The sequence below is a fragment of the Salmo trutta genome, chromosome 21 (genome assembly GCF_901001165.1).
Source record: "Salmo trutta chromosome 21, fSalTru1.1, whole genome shotgun sequence".
NCBI classification, from domain to species: Eukaryota; Metazoa; Chordata; class Actinopteri; order Salmoniformes; family Salmonidae; genus Salmo; species Salmo trutta.
In genome coordinates this window covers 28,767,987-28,791,032 of record NC_042977.1, presented here as the reverse complement: position 1 = coordinate 28,791,032, position 23,046 = coordinate 28,767,987, and the positions used below count along the sequence as shown (strand labels likewise).

The 23,046-nt window shown below is 42.5% G+C and overlaps 1 protein-coding gene across 4 annotated transcripts in view; it reads left to right on the top strand.

Moving 5' to 3' along the window:
• The window catches only part of LOC115157114 (zinc finger protein 521-like), a 166,415-nt gene that overhangs the window by 121,620 nt on the left and 21,749 nt on the right, over window positions 1–23,046 (top strand). For all 4 annotated transcript variants that reach the window (XM_029705065.1, XM_029705063.1, XM_029705064.1 and 1 more), the window contains exons 7-8: window positions 3,473–3,604; window positions 13,490–13,605. In XM_029705065.1, the coding sequence (XP_029560925.1) occupies window positions 3,473–3,604; window positions 13,490–13,605 (248 nt within the window). The remainder of the gene's footprint in view (window positions 1–3,472; window positions 3,605–13,489; window positions 13,606–23,046) is intronic.

The window sequence follows — 23,046 nt, the reverse complement described above, 5'->3', positions numbered from 1 at the left end:
TTGTGTGTTTGCGCGTCTGGTACCCTGGGCCCATGTTGTGGGCATTGGGCTGTAGAGACTGAAGGATGGGCCCTGGCCCTGGATAGGCACCCAGGGACCCTCCTTCCATCCCCCTTCAACCCCCTCTCGCTGGCCCCATGCCTGGACCCATGCTTCACGGGACAAGGGGATTTTGACAGAGTACAGGCCCAACTGCATGGATAGCAGAGTGCACTGGGATTTTATTGGCGTGTAGTTCAGGAGATGGGCAGCTCGGTTCTGTGGAATGCTGAGTCAGCGGATCGTTGTGCAGCAAATGAGCAGTAGGGAAGGTTCAGTGTCTAAACCAATGCCATTTATTTCAGCTATCAAGGTCTGAAATATCGGTCCGAGGTAATCTAATGTCAGGGAGAGACGTGTCATACATTCTAATGTGACAGGGGAATGGATGCAGACTCACAGTTGTTTTGGCCATTGCCATGAGCAATATCTAATTTCATGTATTAATTATAACTTATGTATTAGTAATAACATGAAAACATGGGTATTCATCTTGGTTGAAAACCATGAGATTGAATTAAATGAAATCAAATGTATTTATATAGCCCTTCTTACATCAGCTGATATATCAAAGTGCTGTACAGAAACCCAGCCTAAAACCCCAAACAGCAAGCAATGCAGGTGTAGAAGCACGGTGGCTAGGAAAACTCCCTAGAAAGGCCAAAACCTAGGAAGAAACCTAGAGAGGAACCAGGCTATGAGGGGTGGCCAGTCCTCTTCTGGCTGTGCCGGGTGGAGATTATAACAGAACATGGCCAAGATGTTCAAATGTTCATAAATGACCAGCATGGTCAAATAATAATAATCACAGTAGTTGTCAAGGGTGCAACAAGTCAGCACCTCAGGAGTAAATGTCAGTTAGCTTTTCATAGCCGATCATTGAGAGTATCTCTACCGCTCCTGCTGTCTCTAGAGAGTTGAAAACAGCAGGTCTGGGACAGGTAGCGCGTCCGGTGAAAGAGTTGTGTTAAAGTGTCACGCCCTGACCATAGAGAGCCCTTGGGGTTCTCTATGGTGCAGTAGGTCAGAGCGTGACTAGGGGGTGTTCTAGTATTATATTTCTATGTTGGTGTGAGTATGGTTCCCAATTGGAGGCAGCTGATTATCGTTGCCTCTAATTGGGGATGGTATTTAATGTGGTCCTTTTCTCACCTGCGTTTGTGGGATATTGTTTTGTGTGAGTGCATTCAGCACCACGTAGTTCACGTTCGTTGTATGTTTATTGTTTTTTGTTTAAGTTTTCACTGCAAATAAAGATGTGGAACTCAACACATGCTGCGCCTTGGTCCGTCCATTATCACGACCGTGGCATAAAGAGAGCGGTTAAAATGCCATGGTGATAATAATGGGAAGTGTGCAAACGTTGAGATGTTGAAACATCTATAATATTCTCATTTGCTCATATTGTTTATTATTAAATGTTGATTATAAAATTAATATGTTCCCACGCTTCACTATTCTTACATTTTCCACTTTAATCTGTAAATTAGCCTACATGTTTTTATGCATTACATCTTTCCCTTTATCAAGCTACAGTAGCACTGCACCCTACAGCCATTTGCCCACACCAAGTCACCCACAGAAATGAATTTGCGTGTAAGCCAATCAAAAAGAGCGATGCTTTCCATGTTCAAAGTGCAAGACCTCACCTGTGCAATTAGGCCCTACACTGGCCATCCAATCTATGCCTGATGGGTCTAGCTCACACATTACTGTTGTATGAGCCACGAAAGTTACAGGCAGGAGCCTTTGACACAAATGTGTTGGAGCTCAATTAAATGGGGAAGGAGGAGAAAATAAATAATATATACTACCGTTCAAAAGTTTGGGGTCACCTAGAAATGTCCTTGTTTTTGAAAGAAAAGCACATTTTTTGTCCATTAAAATAACATCAAATTGATCATAAATACAGTGTAGACATTGTCAATGTTGTAAATTACTATTGTAGCTGGAAATGGCAGATTTTTTTATGGAATATCTACATAGGTGTACCAGCCCATTACCAGCAACCATCACTCCTGTGTTCCAATGGCACATTGTGTTAGCTAATCCAAGTTAATCATTTTAAAAGGCTAATTGAACATTAGAAAACCCTTTTGCAATTATGTTAGCACAGCTGAAAACTGTTGTTCTGATTAAATAAGAAATTAAACTGGCCTTCTTTAGACTAGTTGAGTATCTGGAGCATCAGAATTTGTGGGTTCGATTACAGGCTCAAAATGGCCAGAAACAAAGTACTTTCTTCTGAAACTCGTCAGTCTATTCTTGTTCTGAGAAATGAAGGCTATTCCATGCGAGAAATTGCCAAGAAACTGAAGATCTGGTACAACGCTGTGTACTACTCCCTTCACAGAACAGCACAAACTGGCTCTAACCAGAATAGAAAGAGTGGGAGGCCCCGGTGCACAACTGAGCAAGAGGATAAGTACATTAGAGTGTCTAGTTTGAGAAACAGACGCCTCACAAGTTATCAACTGGCAGTTTCAAGAAATTGTACCCGCAAACACCAGTCTCAATATCAAGAGTGAAGAGGCGACTCTTGCTGGCCTTCTCGGTAGAGTTGCAAAGAAAAAGCCATATCTCAGACTGGCCAATAAAAATAAAAGATTAAGATGGGCAAAAGAACACAGTCATTGGACAGAGGAACTCTGCCTAGAAGGCCAGCGTCCCGGAGTCGCCTCTTTACTGTTGATGTTGAGACTGGTGTTTTGCGGTCATTGTTGACGTTGAGACTGGTATTTTGCGGGTACTATTTAATGAAGCTGCCATTTGAGGACTCGACACTCGACTCGACTAGGCACTCTAATGTACTTGTCCTCTTGCTCAGTTGTGCACCGGGGCCTCCCACTCCTCTTGCTATTTCTCACATGGAATAGCCTTCAGTTTTCAGAACAAGAATAGACTGACGAGTTTCAGAAGAAAGTACTTTGTTTCTGGCCATTCTGAGCCTGTAATCGAACCTACAAATTCTTATGCTCCAGATACTCAACTAGTCTAAAGAAGTCCAGTTTTATTGCTTCTTTAATTAGCACAACAGTTTTCAGCTGTGTTAACGTAATTGCAAAAGAGTTTTCTAATGATCAATTAGCCTTTTAAAATGATCAACTTGGATTAGCTAACACAACGTGCCATTGGAACACAGGAGTGATGGTTGCTGATAATGGGCCGCTTTACGCCTGTGTAAAAATCAGCCGTTTCCATCTACAATAGTAATTTACTACATTAACAATGTCTACACTGTATTTCTGATCAATTTGATGTTATTTTAATGGACAAAAAATGTGCTTTTCTTTCAAAAACAAGGACATTTCTAAGTGACCCCAAACTTTTGAACGATAGTGTATATTCTGGATCCCTTTCTGCTATTTGTACTCAGATTATTCACCCTTCTAACTATGCTGTTTTGTGTGTTGTGTGGTCTCTTTCTCCTTAGAAGAGGGCCTGAACCATGAGTGTAAGCTCTGCAGTCAGTCGTTCGACTCGCCAGCCAAACTCCAATGCCACCTGATCGAGCACAGCTTCGAGGGCATGGGCGGCACCTTCAAGTGTCCTGTCTGCTTCACAGGTGAGTGTCTGCATGCATGTATGTGCTTGCACGTGTGTCCTCAGAGGGCCCCACCCACAAAATTGCATTACAATGCAAAGCAATTTTCAGAAACCTCATTGTTTGTCTAAAATGGCAAATGGTTTACTAAATGAGTATGAACAGGTCAGAAAGTCAGGTCAGCCAAAGCTGAAAGCAGTTTGTTGCGTGCATCTTAATATTTACTCAAATTGCCTCTAAATCAAGACCTGTCATGAGCAGAGGGATAGAGGGTAGAGGAGGGGAGAGAGAGAATGGGGGAGAGAGCGAGAGAGAGAAAGAGAGATGCGGAAGAGGGAGGGTATATAGAGAGGGAGGAAAAGAGTGTGCTAGAGTGGAATAAAGAGGAAGGGGAGATGAAGGGAGTGAAGGAGGGAGAGTGAAGTGCTAATTGTGGATGTCGGTGGTGCTGATAGCTGTAATGATCTCATCTGTCTGTGTGCGTGGAGGTGGAAGGACCATGCAGGACTCCTCCGGAGAGGATAACGCCCTCCTTCAGTGTCAACAGGGTTAACTATCTCTATAATGAAATCTGCAAAGTCGTTAACTTCTCCTCATTCTTTCTTTTCCCCCTCTCTCAGCTCTTTAGCTATACTCGTTATTTTTCACTTTTCCATTCCTCAGCTGTTTACTCACTTCACTCGTTTTTACCTCAGTGTTTTTTCATCAGTTCATATTTAGAATTGATCAGGTCTCATCATTTTACTTGTCTCATATTTTCACTCCTCCGCTCTTCATGTTCAGCTCTTCTCTTGTCCCATTGTCCAGCAGATGCTCACTCATTTGGCTTGTTTCTCTCACTTTTTCTCAGTATTCACCCCTCCTCTCATGCCCATCTCCTCTCATTGCTGTTTGGCCTTATCTCTCTTTTAGCAGCAGCTTATTGATATTTCTCCTCCTCCCCTTCTCCACCCTCCTCCCCCAGCCGGGGTCAGGCCGTTTAATATACAGAGCATGCTTTCTTCATCTGAGCCTTCATTTTCTACCGGCTGCTTTGACAGACAGGTCCCCCTTCTCCCTCTGCATCCATATCGATCACGGCGGCAGGCGCAGGAGAGAGTGGGATGCAGAGAGGGAGAGAGAGAGAGAGAGAGAGAGAGAGAGAGAGGAGAGCGAGAGAGAGGATGAGAATGTGAGCGAGAGAGAGAGAGAGAGAGAGAGAGAGCACCCTCAGGACAGTGGTGGTAGAGCAGACACACAGAGGAGGGGGACGGGGGGATGGATGGAAGTGGTGGACCATGGGGAGTATGGATGGAGGGACTGAAAGGCCTGCTACTGTTGAGAAAGGAGGGAGGGGACAGGCTGAGACTCAGATCACACTAGCCTCCTCAGGCATTTTCTCGATAGGGAGAAAAGGATGGGGGCAGTTGTCTGTGAGACCCAGTCTGTCCTTGAAAACATTTATACCCATTAAGATGGACTCAGTGATACAAGTCTGTATCCAAATTATCCAGTTTACCCGGAGAGGCATGTCTGTGTCGGAGGGGCAAAATTACTTGCAGTTATTAATTTGAGTTATTCACCACCTGGATTCGGTCTTATGTAGTAAAATTTGAAATCGTTTTCTTTTTACATTGGATAAAAGTAGAGACTCAGAGCTACAAAATGGTATATCATACACTTCATTTTTTGAGGAACATTGGGAAAGTAATTCTGCTTTGAAAGTTGATACACTTGTAAACTCAGTTTTGAGAAAAGGGCCTTTGAATATTTTGGTACCTACTGGAGAGCTCTCCTTTGTCTACACCCATTCAGCATTGTTCACACCCTCTTAAGCCAGCCCCACACATCTCTTTAAGGATTCACATGAAGTCATGTGCTAAACAGTGAGTAGTGTAGTAAAGTTAAGACTAATACTGGTAGTAGCCTACAATAAGGGACAATTCCAGGTAAACAGAAAGTGTCCAGATATTTAATAAATATTAGATGACGCTTACCCAGACACACTTGTCTAAATTGATGGGTCATGTGAAAGAAATGCTATAACCCCCAGGCACATCCAGTGGTGGAAAAAGTACTAAATTGTAATAAAGTATAAATCATTTCAAATTCCTTATATTAAACCAGACAGCTGTGTCCAGTCCAGGTGGTGCTCGTACAGGCAGACCATCTATGGGAGAAATAATGTCAGTGTTGCACAGCAGCTGAAACCTGGTCCCGACATTCAGAACGCTTCTTGGCGACAACAACACCAGGCTCCAGAGCATCGAAGCTGTAAAACAGGGAATAACAACAACAAAAAATCTGAAAATAGTACAACCCTGCACAATGTCAATTCACCTCCCAAGTTTAGATAAGAAAAATAACCCCATACAATGTAATGAAAATTATTTTCACCTGAAGTGCTGGTACTGCTTGATCTGTGGCAGCGGCCTGAAGTACAGAGCCAGGTGTTGTTGCCAGCCATAGCTTTCCACCAGCACCGTACCATCCTCCAGTCCAACCAGCTGTGGGATGTTGACCCCTGTCACAGTGCTGTCCTTCACAACACCAGCAATCTCAGACAAAGTGTTCACTCTGGTCTTTCTGAAGCGCTGCTTGATGACACCGAATAACCAGTCGTGGGCAAACTTGGTGTGACCTGGGATCAGGAAGTGAAGGTACCAGAGCACAAACTTGTTCTTGTTTTGGCCACTGCAGTTATCACAATTCAGGTCCACACGTGTTTCCCCAACTCCGAGGTTGGTGAAGAAATGGAGCATGTAGTTGATGACTGCGCTGCTGCCTTTGCTTGTTTGGGCCAGCTCTCTTTTTGATGGGAGGCATTAGACCATTCTCCTTGTATGACTGGTGGAGGAGAGTCAGGCGTGTTCTACTGATGCTGAAAGACAAATTCCAGATACAAATATTTTAGCATTATTATACAATAGATGCGAAATGGCATTCTGAGAAAACATCACTAACCTTACACACAATTCAATCATACACATTACTAGCAATACAAACCGATTGTCATAGCTAAAGTTAACCAAATAAATTAGGTTCAACATTAACGTTAGCTAGCAAGCTAGCATCTAACCTCAGCTAACTTTAGCTAGCTAACAGCAAGTTTTAACGTTAGCTACTGTAGCTAAAAAATGAACTATAATCCCAATCCATAGAGTAACATTACTAGCAATACAAACTGATTGTCATAGCTAAAGTTATCCAAATAAATTAGGTTCAACCTTAATGTTAGCTAGCAAGCCAGCAATCGAACTCCAGCTGGCAAGCGAATCATACATGTATATTAATGTTAGCTAGCAAGCCAGCCATCTAACCTCAGCTAATGTTAGCTAATGTTGGGGTCTTTTGTTTAGACATGTCACGTTAACGTTAGCTAGCTAAAAAATAAACTATAATCCCAATCCATAGAGTAACGTTACTAGCAATGCAAACCGATTGTCATAGCTAAAGTTAAACAAAAAAGTTAGGTTCCTTGTTAACGTTAGCTAGTAAGCCAGCCATCGAACTCCAGCTGGCTAGCTAACAGCAAGCCTTAACTTGCAATGAAAACAACTTTCTGACAAAATTAGAAACGTATAATATCTGAAACTGTAGCTAGATTCTTACCCGTATACATGGATGAAAGCTTCACGGCAGACTGCAACCCCTTTCATTAAATAAGACATTCTGTGTCGTTTCCGTTTAGTTTGCACAGCTTGTTTAGCCCGTTGTGTTCCACTGATTTCAAAACTCGGTCAACTTCTTCCATGACAACAATACTGTTGATCACCGTTTCTTCCCCATTACCGGCATCAGAAGACTCTACAATGTCTCCTTCAATTAAAATGTTTTTACCTAAATCAGGGATTTCCTCATTGTCTGATTCATTTTCAGAGTCAGAGAGTCAGCATGGCACGATCGTCCTCCAGAAAGTAGTCCATTACAACTTTTTCCCACTGACCTTTGTCGATAGCGCCTGATAAATTCAGGGCAGCAATGTTATTGAGAGCAGTAGCAACATATCTGCAGTTCTCCATGGCTAACGTTATATCTTTAGAAAAAACTGCGCATAACGAAAAGCTCATTTTAATGACACAAGATGTTACACTGCAGATCAATCTGAAACTCATCTCTCGGCATGTCCAGCCCACACATTATCATGGCTAGTGTGAAGGTTCCTTACTTTTTCTTTGGCTAAACCAACTAGGCTCGCAATTTAACAACTTCATTCGTATTTAAAGATGGCATAAAAGTTTGTTATTAAGGCACATGAAAGTTCACATGTTCGAGAAGGCATTTCTGCCAACAAACGTCTCTCCTGTGAAGTCGTGACTTGCGACATATGCCTAGTTTCCTGAATCGGGTCACAATTACACTCTAGTCTGGTGGAGGTAGATCCCATTTACAAAACCAGGAGAATGGACAGACCATATAGGACCTGGTAATGAAAAACATAGGTAATATAGTAAAGGAAGAAGAAGAAGACAACTTTGGGGAAAGCTATGGTACAGCTCTGCAAATGGCATGTTGTGAATGTAAGATGAAAGGATGGAGAGAGGGAGGAGAAGGGGAAGAAAGCTGGAGAACGGAAGGAGGGTAAATGGGAGTGGAAGCGAGGAGAGGAGATGAGAGGAGAGCAGAGGTCCATAAGCCCCTGGATGATGAGATAGAGTGAGGCTGACTCTCCCAGGACAGCTTTGACAGGTTTCAGAAATGGGTGAGCCTGCAGCTAGAAGTGTCTGCTCTTCCCGCACCCTTAGGAGCGGCTACGGGGGGCTGACAGGGAAAATGTGATTGGGAATATTAAGACAAACAAAACAGGAGAAAGTGTTGTGGGTGTTCCCCCCCTTATGTCACAGTAGGCGAATGAAAGTCATACAACTCCAGGATGTTCTTTGTCTTTTATTGGAAATAGAAAGTGATTTCTGTAGTGCATTCCTTTCATTCCTTCCATGAACTGCCCATCTCAAAATTAAGCTTATTACTAACAATGAAATGACATCAATCTGAGAGTACTGACTCACGTTGCCGGAAAATCTATAGCTGTCCTATCATGAACTCCTGGGTGTGAAAGACAAGTAAATAAAACACATAAATAAATACATAAAAAAGATGAAAGGGAGAATAAAAGCAGGATCAACTTTTCTCCCACAAACAGCTTAGTATTGGTGATGTATGTTCAGAGAGAGTGAGAAAGAGAGACAGCCTGCAGAGAGCACCGTCCACCCTGCCAAAATAAAGATGAGTTGGGGCCCGTGCTGGGGCCCGTAGTAAAGGAGACGTCTGCCATGGCGGAGGCCCCTGAGATCTAATCAGAGGGCTTAATATCCTCGACAGCCAGGAGACCTTGGCCCCTCCGCCCCGCCGCCTCGGCTCAGACCAGCCCCAGACCTGCTCACTCATTCGGCCTCCACTCACACAGCCAGAAAAGTCCACAAAGTCGTATCCCTCGCTCTCTCTCGCACTCGCTCGCTCTCTTTCGAACCCACTCGTTTTCTCACTCTCTCTCTCTCTCTCTCTCTCTCCCTCTATTCCCCGTCTTTCTTCCTCTTTCCCTCTCTCTCTCCCTCTCCTTCCCTGTCTCTCTCTCCCTCTCCTTCCCTGTCTCTTTCTCCCTCTCTTTCCCTGTCTCTCTCTCGCCCTCTCCTTCCCTGTCTCTCTCTCCCTCTCCTTCCCTGTCTCTCTCTCGCCCTCTCTTTCCCTGCCTCTCTGCCTCTCGGTTTCTTGCTCTGTATCTTGCTTCCTCTCTCTGCTATTACTATGGCCCTGTGTAGCCATTGATAGGGATAGTTCTTAACGCGAGGTGCCAAAACTCAGTGTCATAAAAAATGTGCCCACTTCCCCAATGTTAAAGATATTTTCGCACAACCCTCGCCCTGTACTGTAAAACATTTTTTGCATACCCTCCCCCTCATAAAATTAACTCAAACTAATGTTTCCGACCACAAATAACAATAACTTTAGTGACCCTGTGTTTATAAATGTGGATATCGACTTTGCCACTTCGGCATGCTTTTGTGGCACAGTCGATTACACACAAGGCTACGGGCCAGAAGATTGAGGGTTCGCCGACCACCACAGCTCTCCCGGCCTGTTTCATTAGACCCACACTACGATCAGAGCCAGCTGTAGACAATGATCAGCTAGGTGGAAATCAGATTTTCAACATTTTGATGTTATATTTATAATTATATATGCAACATATTTTCCACCAACAGTTTCTGTGCCAACGCACCACAACCAATAAGCAAAGCATACTGACTTTGTGTGCTTCAACATCATGATTTGCGTTTTTAACACCACAATCTGGATAGTTTGGATGCCTGAATTATATTTTGAACAAATGTACGCAGGTAGCCTTTTGAAGTAGCTTAATCAGATTCAAACATGTTTATGGAAAGGGGTTACCAAGTCAGTTGCAAAACTGAATGCATTCAACTGAATCTAACCCAACCCCTCTGAATCTGAGAGGTGAAGGGGGCTGCCTTAATCCACATCCATGTCATTAGCATCTGGGGAGCAGGTGTTGTTGGCAGTTAACTGTCTTGCTCATGGGCAGAAATGCAGATTTTTCCACCTTGCTCAGGGATTCAAACCAGCGACCTTTTGGTTACTGGCCCATCGCTCTTAACGTTATGCTACCTGTCTCCCCTAAAATGTAATGCATTTTAAAAGATAAATGACAAATATTTAGGCTATATTGAAGTGTTAGGTTCTAGGTGCGCGAGAAATAGCTGCTCGGAACGGAGAGGAGGCAGAAAACGCATGACGCTTTCCTGAACAACTGGGCCTGCCGGGAGCATATGTGACCACATTATTATAGCACGACATAGGAGAATGAGGATCAGACAGCGCATCTCAGTACTTAAAAGACAGCCAGACTGGCCTGGTATTGTGCCTTTATATGCCTTATAAACTGTCCAGAGTAGACCCACAACTGATCCAAATTGAATTAATAGAATGAAATATTCAAATCACAGGGCTTTGTACCGTTATTCAAATGACAATTTCACTGCAGTTTACAGCCTAGAGTAGAATGTTGTACTCACTTGAAAACAATAAGGCAATTACTCATTGCTATGTGGTGTTGTAGGCTAGTCTAGGTAGGATAACTGTCCCTAAACAACATCAGTAGGGGAGCTTTTGGAGCTGCCTCTCCGCTTATACTGAACATTGTTGCAGCTTTGAATGATTTTACGTGTGGTATCATTGTTAGTTAGCATATTGCAGATCTGGACAAACTATCCACCTACCACCATTGTCCCGTGTAGCTCAGTTGGTAGAGCATGGTGTTTGCAACACCAGGGTTGTGGGTTCGATTCCCATGGGGACCAGTATGGAGAAAGCATTTATGAAATGTATGCATTCACTACTGTAAGTTGCTCTGGATAAGAATGTCTGCTAAATGACTAAAATGTAATGTAAAATGTACTATGAAAGGTGGATAGAGGGCAGGATAGACAGACTGGTAGACTATATTGGTGTGTGGAAAAGTGCAGTGCATAATGGAACCTCCAAAACACCTTGATATAGGGGAGGTGCATGCAAGCAGATGATAGAAGAAATCATATAGTAAAACCTACAAATAGGGTGAATGTAAACCTGAGGGAAAATGCATTATAAGAGCTAAATAAAAAGTTAGACAACACTCCCCTATTAGCCCACTGGGTCTTTTTACTCATAGTGTTACAATTTCTGATGATCAAGCTGTGAATTCACATTTGCCAGGGATATGGTTCAAGCATTGGTACAAACCTACCGATGACATCAACCCAGTGAATATTCATGTATGAATAAGGTCAGAAGACATGTTAACATCATGATATGAGGAGCTCACCTGACACCTCTCTTGTGTACTGTATTGTAGGTAGGCAGGTGTGGGATTTGCAACCTAACCCCCAGATGAAAGTGTTTATTTATAACTAGGAAAGTCATTTAAGAACAAATTCTTATTTACAATGACGGCCTACTTGTAAAGTCCCCTAACCCGGACGACGCTGGGCCAATTGTGCGCCGGCCTATGGGACTCCCGATCACGGCCGGTTGTGATCAAACCTGGGTCTGTAGTGATGCCTCCCAGTCTTGAAGCTTTTTTTTGTCGTAGTGATTTCTCTGCCTCCCAGTCCAAGACTGATAACTCACTGTTGTTGGTTTGACCTGTTTCTATGCAGAGCAGACAGACAAAACCATGGCTTTAAAAAACAGCTATTGTCTGCTAGCCTATTTTCAGTTTAAAAAAATATGTCAAAAACACAATCAAAGCCACAATCATTGTAGCCTCTTAGAACAAAGTAGTTGTATATTTAAAGCGTTGGATATTCTCATGTTGTAGTTAACCTTGGGATAAAACAAGGCTGTTGTGAATAGAACATCCAGCAAGCTGTCTCTATCTCTGTCTGTTTGTCCTTGTGTTTTTAAAAGTGTGCCATAACCCATAACCATATCTGTAGCGTTGTTTTTTGGTTCATTAGTGTGACTTTGTTCATATCAGTGTTCAACACGGTGTTTAGTTTAGTCGTGTACCACAGACAGCTGTCACTGAGATATTAGTAGCCAGGCAGTGTCTGTCACTCTGGATGTAAAGCGCTAGCTGGAGATATATAAACGTTTATTTTTAAAAAAGGACCGTAGGTGGCGGCCATCCTGGTCTCTGTTTGCCGGAGCTATGTGAGCCTCAGGCATATACAGCTCAATAATTAATATCAGCTCTCCCTGGTGCACTCAAATTGGGACATGTTGATGTTGCGAGCTCCGCCATGCGCCCGTGCGCTGCAGTGTGGCTCCCATCAGGGGCAAATGGGCTGAAGCGACCCCAAAGTGCTCTCAAATAAACACCTCACCTTTAGCGGCTGCTTTTCATTCACCTCCCTGCGGGCCTCATCCCCTCAGCCCAGGCGGTGCATGCATTAAGAGAAAAGTTATTTTGAGCCGTTAAGAAATTCAAATGAAGCCTGGCCCCACATGGTAACTTTTCGGAAGCAGCCAAACCTTAGAGAGTAGACAGCCGGTACGTACTTCCTTAAAGCACAGGGGTCTGGGATAACAAACGCCATGTTTGAAGTGCCCCTCTGAGAACACAGAAGAGACACACACACACACACACACTCACACACTGACAAACACACACACACACAAATTACACAGACAAGCACACACGCATACACCCATCTCCCTAGTCTACTGTAGCAACGTGGACTATCAATGGCTTAATTAAAGCACAAATGCATAGTATATATTTATATATTTTAAGTGCTAGGCAAGTTGTATGCGTGTATGTGTTTATATCATAGTGACTGTAGTCTTAGTCTGCATAAATAAATAGTGCATCTGCATGAATATTTATATTGTCAATATCATTAGCGATGTAGAGTAATGGAGGCCATGTTTTGCACGAAGCAATGCCAATTTCTTCTGTGGTTGTTTATTTTCTAGTTTGTTGTCCCCACAGTATTTCTAAATAAAGATCATCATTATTCTCCTAACATTATGTCCTAGCTCACTGTACTGTAGCAGCACAGCCGGGTATGACCACTCTGTTCAAAGATCGTCAGATAGGCCTATCAAAGTTCACTTGTTTTTTTCTTAATTACTGACATCATAGTGTCCTTTATTGTCCGTACAACATATTCAGGTGCCCGGATTTAGTGCGTTTTCCTAGCTATTGTTGAAGCATATATATTGGCTTTACAATCATTTGTTTCTCTTTTTTGTTTCTGTCTCATTTAGCCTATGTCATTGTGGTTTATTTTGCATTTGCCGTTATTTCCTGATAGCTGTATTTGTTTTGTTAGCAACATTTTCAATATTTTACTATGATTTCAAAAAAGAAACTCATTTTTGTTTTTCCTCTTCCTCCCTTTCTCTCCCTCTCTCTCTCTCTCCCTCTCTTTCCCTCCCTCTCTCCCTCTCTCCCTCTCTCTCTCTCCCTCGCTCTGTCTATAGTATTTGTCCAGGCCAGCAAGCTCCAGCAACACATCTTCTCAGCCCATGGCCAGGAGGACAAGATATACGACTGCTCCCCGTGCCCACAGAAGTTCTTCTTCCAGACCGAGCTACAGGTAAACCCAAACTTAGCCCTGGTAGTGGTCACCACCACCAAGCACACACACACTCACTCACTCACTCACTTCCTCACTCACTCACTCACTCACTCACTCACTCACTCACTCACTCACTCACTCACACACACATACATACATACATATGCAAGCAGGAGCACACACACATATACACATTACACTTTGCCTCCTCTCTGTCCCGGTTGGGAGACTCAGACAGAATTACTCCAGTTGGTTTCCAAACTAATTTGTGATCAACAGATACAGAATGATTTGATTTGCTTATTAGACCTTACATATCTGGAATTAGAAGGATTAGGAGAATGTGCTTTTTGGGGAGTATTAACTATACTGTACAGAGAAAAAAACACAGTTCAGTCAATAATATGCCAGCAACTCCCAACCTTGTAATCAAAGAGGAGACACTCATAGCTAAATATGATCTGTGACCGTAGGGATGCCATATCTGCCCTTCAACATAGTTAGAATTTGGACTCTTTGAAATGTTCAACATTGTAGAGATAATCCATTTGCAAGTCATCTCTTCCCACTATCCTCAGAGTACTTAAACAAAATTACATAATTTCAGTCATCATCTTGTTGTTTTTAAGCAGCTCGATCATATTTGAGGGAATTGTATCCTGGCAGATCATGCCACATCTTTCCTAGTTCCTTGTACAAATCTTTTATTTTCTATCAGTACCACTTGTATCTCTCATAGTTGAGAACCAAGGACCCTAACATATATGAATATATCCATCTGAGTAGAGACAATTAAAATGTTCGTATGTCCAAGCACCTTGTGAAACCCGCTAGTATACTCTTAGAAAAAGGGTTCCAAAAGGGTTCTGCGGCTGTCCTCATAGGAGAACCTTTTTTGATTCCAGATAGAAGCCGTTTTGGTTCCAGGGAGAACTCTTTTGGGTTCCATGTAGAACCCTCTGTAGATAGGGTTCTAAATAAAACCCAAAAGAGTTCTACCTGGAACCAAAAGGGTTACTCAAAGGGTTATCCTATGGGGACAGCCAAATTATCCTTTTCGGTTCTAGATAGCACCTTTTTTTTCTAAGAGTGTACCGAACATCATACTACTGACCTCTAACCCCAACCATCACTTACACAGATTGGTGGAGCAAGCTCAGTATTAGCATCTAGCCAGCAGATGGAAGGGCTTAGCATTGATCAGACAGTTCATATTGAGATTCAGCCAGTAAACACATTTCCATGGTGTGCCAGGAGGAAGGTGAATGTGATTATTATCTACCGGTCAGTTGAGTCTATAGAACAGACAGCCATGAATAAAACAAGTGTTGATGCACCACCCACCAACATACAGGTTCCTCATGGAGGACAAGGTTATTAGTAACTAAAAAGTATTGTGTTTAACTAACACGTCTTGTGTGTGCTCTCTATCTCTCTACACAACATGGCAAACAGCATCTGATTTATCCCACTTCATCTCTCATTGGAACGAGTGTTTCGAGTGTTTTCGCTATAGCCAGGGTTGTTACAAGTACCTGTAAACAATCTCAAATAACCTGGGGATGTTTTTCCTACTTTTTACTCTGACATGTTTTGGGATCCAGCTCCCGGAGGTGTTGTTTCATGCTTATATTGTTTTACACCCTTTGTGAAGAGACGGAGAGCAAACATGAAAGATCTATGGCACTTTGTTGTGGAGCAGAGGGCTGTGAAAAGGAGAGCATGTATTGAGCATAGGGGATAAGATGATCATCAAATTCAACCTGTGCCATGGCATGCTCTTGAAGCAACCCCAAGTGGGTGCATACACACACACACACACACACACACACACACACACACACACACAGGCGTATCACACTTAAACATACATTCAGATCACAGCATTACATACATTCACATTCTATAAGTTACACAAGCAGTTTATTAACACCAAGACCATCCACTGACTCCGCCTGGAGTTCCTTATTTTTAATAATGAAGACACGTGTTTTCAAAGAAAATTACATTTTTCTTTGTAGACCTACAATGTGTTGTACAGCGTGGACAATGTTTCTAGAATATACAGTTGAAGTCGGAAGTTTACATATACCTCAGCTAAATACATTTAAACTCAATTCCTGACATTTAATCCTAGTAAAAATCCCTGTCGTAGGTTAGTTAGGATCACCACTTCATTTTAAGAATGTCAAATGTCAGAATACCGTAAATTCCGGACTATAAGCCGCAACTTTTTTCCCAGGCTTTGAACCCTGCGGCTTAAACAATGACGCGGCTAATATATGGATTTTTCCCGCTTTCAATTTTTTTTCTCCAAAAAAACACATTCTGTGACGTGCTCAGTTTTTTTTTTGGCGGCATGAAGCTTTCATTAGACCAATGAAATTGCCAAACGGGTTAAGGTCAAGCAACTTTTTTGTTTACTGTTTAGATTAAATCGAGCGCTCTCAAACTTCCCATCATTCTGATTACGGTAGTCATTTTGTCACCCTCATCATGGCAAAGACATGGAGAAATGCATATGATGCAGCTTTCAAGTTGAAGGCGATTGATCTGGCTGTTGGAAAAGGAAATAGAGCTGCTGCACGGGAGCTTGGTATTAATGAGTTGATGATAAGACGTTGGAAACAGCAGCGTGAGGAATTGACTCAGTGCAAAAAGACAACTAAAGCTTTCTGCTAATTTTCTATTTTTTGTTACAAGCCGTGTTTCATTAAAGCCTATTTATTTTTGTTACAAGCCGTGTTTCGTTAAAGCCTATTCATTTTTGTTACAAGCCGTGTTTCGTTAAAGCCTGTGTAAAGTTCATTTGTTTCAATGTACCGGTAGGCAACTGCGGCTTATAGACATTTGCGGCTTATTTATGTTCAAAATATATATAATTTTTTAATTCAGTGGGTGCGGCTTATATTCAGGTGCGCTTAATAGTCCTGAAATTACGGTAATAGGAGAGAGAATGATTTATTTCAGCTTTTATTTCTATCATCACATTACCAGTGGGTCAGAAGTTTACATACACTCAATTAGTATTTGGTAGCATTGCCTTTAAACTGTTTAACTTGGGTCAAACATTTTGGGTAGCCTTCCACAAGCTGCCCACAATAAGTTGGGTGAATGTTGGCCCATTTCCTCCTGACAGAGCTGGTGTAACTGAATCAGTTTTGTAGGCCTCCTTGCTCGCACACGCTTTTTCAGTTCTGCCCACAAATTTTCTACAGGATTGAGGTCAGGGCTTTGTGATGGCCACGCCAATACCTTGACTTTGTTGGCCTTAAGCCATTTTGCCACAACTTTGGAAGTATGTTTGGGGTCATTGTACATTTGGAAGACCCATTTGCGACCAAGCTTTAACTTCCGGACTGATGTCTTGAGATGTTGCTTCAATATATCCACATAATTTTCCTGCCTCATGATGCCATCTATTTTGTGAAGTGCACCAGTCCCTCCTGCAGCAAAGCACCCCCACAACATGATGCTGCCACCCCCGTTCTTCACGGTTGGGATGGTGTTCTTCGGCTTGCAAGCCTCCCCTTTTTCCTCCAAACATAACAATGGTCATTATGGCCAAACAGTTCTATTTTTGTTTCATCAGACCAGAGGACATTTTTCCTAAAAGTACGATCTTTGTCCCCATGTGCAGTTGCAAACCGTAGTCAGCACAGAAAAAAAAAAAAAAATTATGAAATTGTATGAAATGTATGCATTCACTACTGTAAGTCGCTCTGGATAAGAGCGTCTGCTAAATGACTAAAATGTAAAATGTAAATGTAAATGTAGTCTGGCTTTTTTTATGGCGGTTTTGGAGCAGTGGCTTCTTCCTTGCTGAGCGGCCTTTCAAGTTATGTCGATATAGGACTCGTTTTACTGTGGATATAGATACTTTTGTACCTGTTTCCTCCAGCATCTTCACAAGGTCATTTGCTGTTGTTCTGGGATTGATTTGCACTTTCGCACCAAAGTTCGTTCATCTCTAGGAGACAGAACACGTCTCCTTCCTGAGCGGTATGACGGCTGGGTGGTCCCATGTTGTATATACTTGCGTACTATTGTTTGTATAGATGAACGTGGTACCTTCAGGCGTTTGGAAATTGCTCCCAAGGATGAATCAGACTTGTGGAGGTCTACAATTGTTTTTCTGAGGTCTTGGCTGATTTCTTTTCATTTCGCCATGATGTCAAGCAAAGAAGCACTGAGTTTGAAGGTAGGCCTTGAAATACATCCACAGGTACACCTCCAATTGACTCAAAGGATGTCAATTAGCCTATCAGAAGCTTCTATAGCCATGACATCATTTTCTGGAATTTTGCAAGCTGTTTATAGGCACAGTCAACTTAGTGTATGTAAACTTCTGACCCACTGGAATTGTGATACAGTAAATTATAAGTGAAATAATCTGTCTGTAAACAATTGTTGGAAAAATTACTTGTGTCATGCACAAAGTAGATGTCCTAACCGACTTGCCAAAACTATAGTTTGTTAAAACCTCTCTAGTACATGTGGGACGAACTCGTCCCACCTACGTAACAGCCACTGAAATCCAGTGGCGCGATTTTTGAATCGTTAGAAATGCTATAACTTCAATTTCTCAAACATATGACTATTTCACAGCTATTTAAAGACAAGAATCTCGTTAATCTAACCCCACTGTCCGATTTCAAAAAGGCTTTACAACAAAAGCAAAACATTAGATTATGTCAGCAGAGTGCCCAGCCAGAAAAAATCTGACACCCATTTTTCAAGCTAGCATATCATGTCACATAAACCCAAACCACAGCTAAATGCAGCACTAACCTTTTATAATCTTCATCAGATGACACACCTAGGACATTGTGTTATACAATACATGCATGTCTGTTCAATCAAGTTCATATTTATATCAAAAACCAGCTTTTTACATTAGCATGTGACGTTCAGAAAAAGCATAACCACCGCAAACTTCCGGTGAATTTACTAACAGTTTGCTAAATTACTCACGATAAACGTTCACAAAAAGCATAACAATTATTTTAAGAATTATAGATACATTACCCCTCTATGCACTCGATATGTCCGATTTTAAAATAGCTTTTCGGATGAAGCACATTTTGCAATAATCTAAGTACATAGCCCGGCATTACAGGGCTAGCTATTTAGATACCCACCCAGGTCAGCATCCACCAAAATCACATTTCCTATAAGAAAGATGTTCTTACCTTGCTTGTTCTTCATCAGAATACACTGCCAGGACTTCTACTTCAATAACAAATGTTGGTTTGGTCCCAAATAATCCATCGTTATATCCAAACAGCGACGTTTTGTTCGTGAGTTCTAGAATGCTTCTTCGCGGTGTCGCGCATGGCGCATTGGCGTGTCAAAAATGTCTAAATATTCCATTACCGTACTTCGAAGCATGTCAACCGCTGTTTAAAACCAATTTTATGCCATTTATGTCATAGAGAAGTGTTAATATTCCGACCGGGAGTATGCATTGAGCCTAAACAGCCGAATAAAATTTCTCCTCAGAAGCGACTCATGCACGCGCATCATTGAAAGGTCCTCCGAGCATCCACTTACAAAAGGCGATAATATATTTCAACCTGAGGTTCCCTCGTAAACCTTCAGTTATTTCGCGGGCTCTGAGAGCCTATTGGAGCCCTGGGAATTGTCACGTTACAGCTAAGATCCTTACTTTTCAATAAAAAGAGGTAAGACGCACGACTCCTTGTCAGACAGGGTACTTCCTGCTTGAAGCCTTGTCAGGTTTTTGCCTGCCATAGGAGTTCTGTTATACTCACAGACACCATTCAAACAGTTTTAGAAAATTCAGAGTGTTTTCTATCCAAACCTGAACAATAATATGCATATTCTAGCTTCTGAGTTGGTGTAGGAGGCAGTTAAAAATGGGAACATATTTTTTCCAAAATTCTCAATACTGCCCCCTATACCAAAGAGGTACAAGAAATGTGTGGAGTGGTTGAAAAACGGGTTTTAATGACTCCAACCTAAGTGTATGTAAACTTCTGACTTCAACTGTAGATGTCTCTTTTCTACTGCATCCATACTGCGGCATAATGCTCGTCAAAGTTTATGTACCGTATATGAGTTGTTTGTTTCGGGATGTTGTTTTTTATATCACTACTCAAAAATGTCTCCCTAACACGGTGAAGTAATTTGTCAATCTCTCTGTAGTGAAGCTGTCATCCAGCGATGAGGAGATAGATGTTGCTTCTCTCTCTGCCTGGTCTACCTGGAGTTTTGAGTTTCTCTCTCCTCCTACACCCTGACACTCTGGCCCGTTCTCTGGCTACCTCGGCTCCTCATCTCTCACTGTAGTCAGAGAGGTCAGGGGGTTACTGCAGGCAGGGAGAGAGAGAGGTGAGGGGAAGCAGGCAGGGGGGAGAGAGGATAGGGGAAGCAGGCAGGAGGGAGAGAGGAGAGGAGTGGAGAGGGAGACCTGTCTGCCATGGTAGGCAGGTAAAGGGAAGCAGCAATGATATTTGATTAATTTGCTGCTGAGATTCCCTGAGACAGACCAAAGGCTGTGACAGGTATGCAGGGCCACTCCCCTCTCCCCCACCGCCTCCCCTCTTCTCCCCCACTGTCCTCCCATCCTCCCACACCGCCTCCCCCTGTGAACTCTACCCTGCGAGGGGTAGACAATTTTCGCCAGCCTGTCGAGATGGATGATGGGAGAGCATCCGTCTAACCAGCCCTCCCAGGACCCCCCGCTCGGCCACCCCCTCGGACCGGACAGATTGACTGACTCCTGGGCCTCGGTGACCCAGAATCCACAGTCCAGAAGAGACTCTGCTCTCCCCTAGACCACCATTGTTTCCAGAAACCCTCTGAGACCTGTCCCCACCCTCCACACACCACATCTCCCCTTCCCCCATCCCATTAAAATATGGAGAGGAGATATTGCATGAGGTACTGATGGGGAGGGCCAATGGTTCAGTGCTGGTGCTATCAGGGCTAGCTGTGGTGTGGTCTCCAGTATGGTCTCCCAGCTCTCTCACTCTTTCTCTCTCTCTCTCTCTCTCTCTCTCTCTCTCTTTCTCTCTTTCTTTCTCTCTCTCATTCCCTCTCTCTCTTTCTCGTTCTTTAGATGTCTCTTCCTTATTACATAAGGCACTGAGTCACTGACAATGCTCTACTATTCCACTGGGTTAATGAGGCAGATATATTAACTGATGGTGGCGGCAGTGAATTAGCCACAGCTTAAATCTTTCTATAAGTGGAAGTTCATTTTGCGGTTCCACTTACATTTTTACATTTTTTTCTGGGATGAGATTCCCCCTCGTTCCTCTTGGCTGGGGCTCTTTTCTATCCTACACTTTCATTATCATTCCTTGGAAGTCGTGTATGTCCTGCTCCAATTGACAGATGAGAGGAGGGGAGTGAGTGGGTAGTCAATTGGTACACTAGGACTTCTTCTCTCTCTTTCATTAGATACCCGCAGGACACCCACCTTAATTGGAGTGTCTTTTAAAAGGATTCCTTCAAAGACGCCGATGCTCGGTCCAAAGATCCAGCTCTGTAATGAGTGCTACAAGTCACAAGAACACGTCTGTATCATGTTGTACTACTTCTTCTCACAAATTACATCCTCCTTTTTCCTCTGTGTGTGATAGCCATTATTGCCAAGCTGTGACCGATTTTTCTGTTTTAAGTTAAGGAAATGTATTAGCTGGTGTGTCGCCGTGTTAGTGTAAACAGCGATGCATGTCGTGACATCCATAATTTCTGGGGAAAATGCTTAACAATTGGGGGAAAATATATCTTGGAAATAGAGCAGAAATAATCACCATGGTTTGCTGTATTACTAATGATATTATTGCATTAGCATATGTAATAGCATAGCCCATTCTACTGTAGATCGGATAACAATTTTAGGGTCATTTCTCAAAGTCTGCGAGAGCCAAATATACGCAGTCATCACACAAAATATTATTTAAACAATATTACATTATATAATTTAGTGTTACGTTTGTCAGTGTTTTTTGGAGTGTGATGTTTATTTGTGTTTTTGGGTCTCTCGCCGACTTTGAGAAACTGAAACGAGGTAAAGCATTATTCTGACACGGTACATTGGGACTATAATTCCCATGAAGATTGATTTTTAGAATGTGCACATTTGGAATATGCCCCCACCTTGAGTGCACCATGTCCCTAACAACTTTCCACTCTGAGGCTGATCTACATTTCACTTTTTGAGAATACACTATCTTCATTTGCCAAGTGTGACAGCGTCACATGCATTTGAACTTCTGTTTTTTTTCTTTTTAAATGACAAGCCGTTCTTCTCTTCATCACCCCAGGTGCTCACAATGCTGTCACCATTTCAAAAAGTTGAGCAGCAAAATAAAAGTGAATAAAAGGGCACAACTGTGTGTTTGTGATGCGCTATAATTAATATTTAAATGTATTTATAATGATGTACAAACACGCTGTACAAACAGTCGCCAGCCCTGTAAAAAGGGATGTAAACATTGTGAGATGAATGGCAACGACGTAACACGGACGTGGCGTTCTACTTTCCTACTGTAGGTGGATCAGAATTAGACAGCATGACAAACCTAATGATCCTAGGAGGATTTTCTGACTGCAGTGTGTGTGTGTGTGTGTGTGTGTGTGTGTGTGTGTGTGTGTGTGTGTGTGTGTGTGTGTGTGTGTGTGTGTGTGTGTGTGTGTAGAGTATGTGCCTCTGTTTCTTCCTCCAAGGGTGGATCTGATGTGTACATGCGAACACAGTGTCTGGAGGGAAACATGACAAAAACTCCCAGAAGCCTTTGAGGCATTCTCTTTCTCTTCTTCCTCCGCTCGCTGTACTACAGGGAAAAGTTAAAACCAAACAGAGGGAGGGATGCTCAGTGCAGAAATTAATCATCGGATCTGTTCCCTAACACACACACATTTTGTATTTCTATTTCACTTTCTGACACTTTGATGAAGCTTGTCATTAACGCCGCATGAGAAATATATTCCAGGTTTCATTTACCTATTTAAAGAGATTCACTTTGCAAATGTCTGATTCTAAACGTGTTTTACAAAACCCTGTTGAGGCTAGCTGGTCCTCACAGCGTCAGATTAAACAGTTCCTCACAGATACGTTTTCGAACATGTACAATAATTATTAGACATTTCAATTTTGTACAAATGTACATGACACCAATTGTGTGGCTATTAAAAGTGAATATTCTCACTGACTCTCTCCAAACAAGTGGGTAAACGTGAGAGTGTTTTTGTTCTTTATCGGCGTCACAGTTTCCAGTCAAATCTAACAGTAGCCTCAAATTTACTCCTAAAATTCACTCTGTCACTGAAGTAGCTATAGCAGCGAGAGGAAAGGAGCGAGAGACAGAGAACAGAGAGAGGAGTATTGTATGAGTGAGTTTGCTGTGCTGTAGCATCATCGCTACACCACTCAAACTCTTGTCCGTAAGTGAAGCAGTTAAATGTGAGAGTCATTTTGTTTTGTTT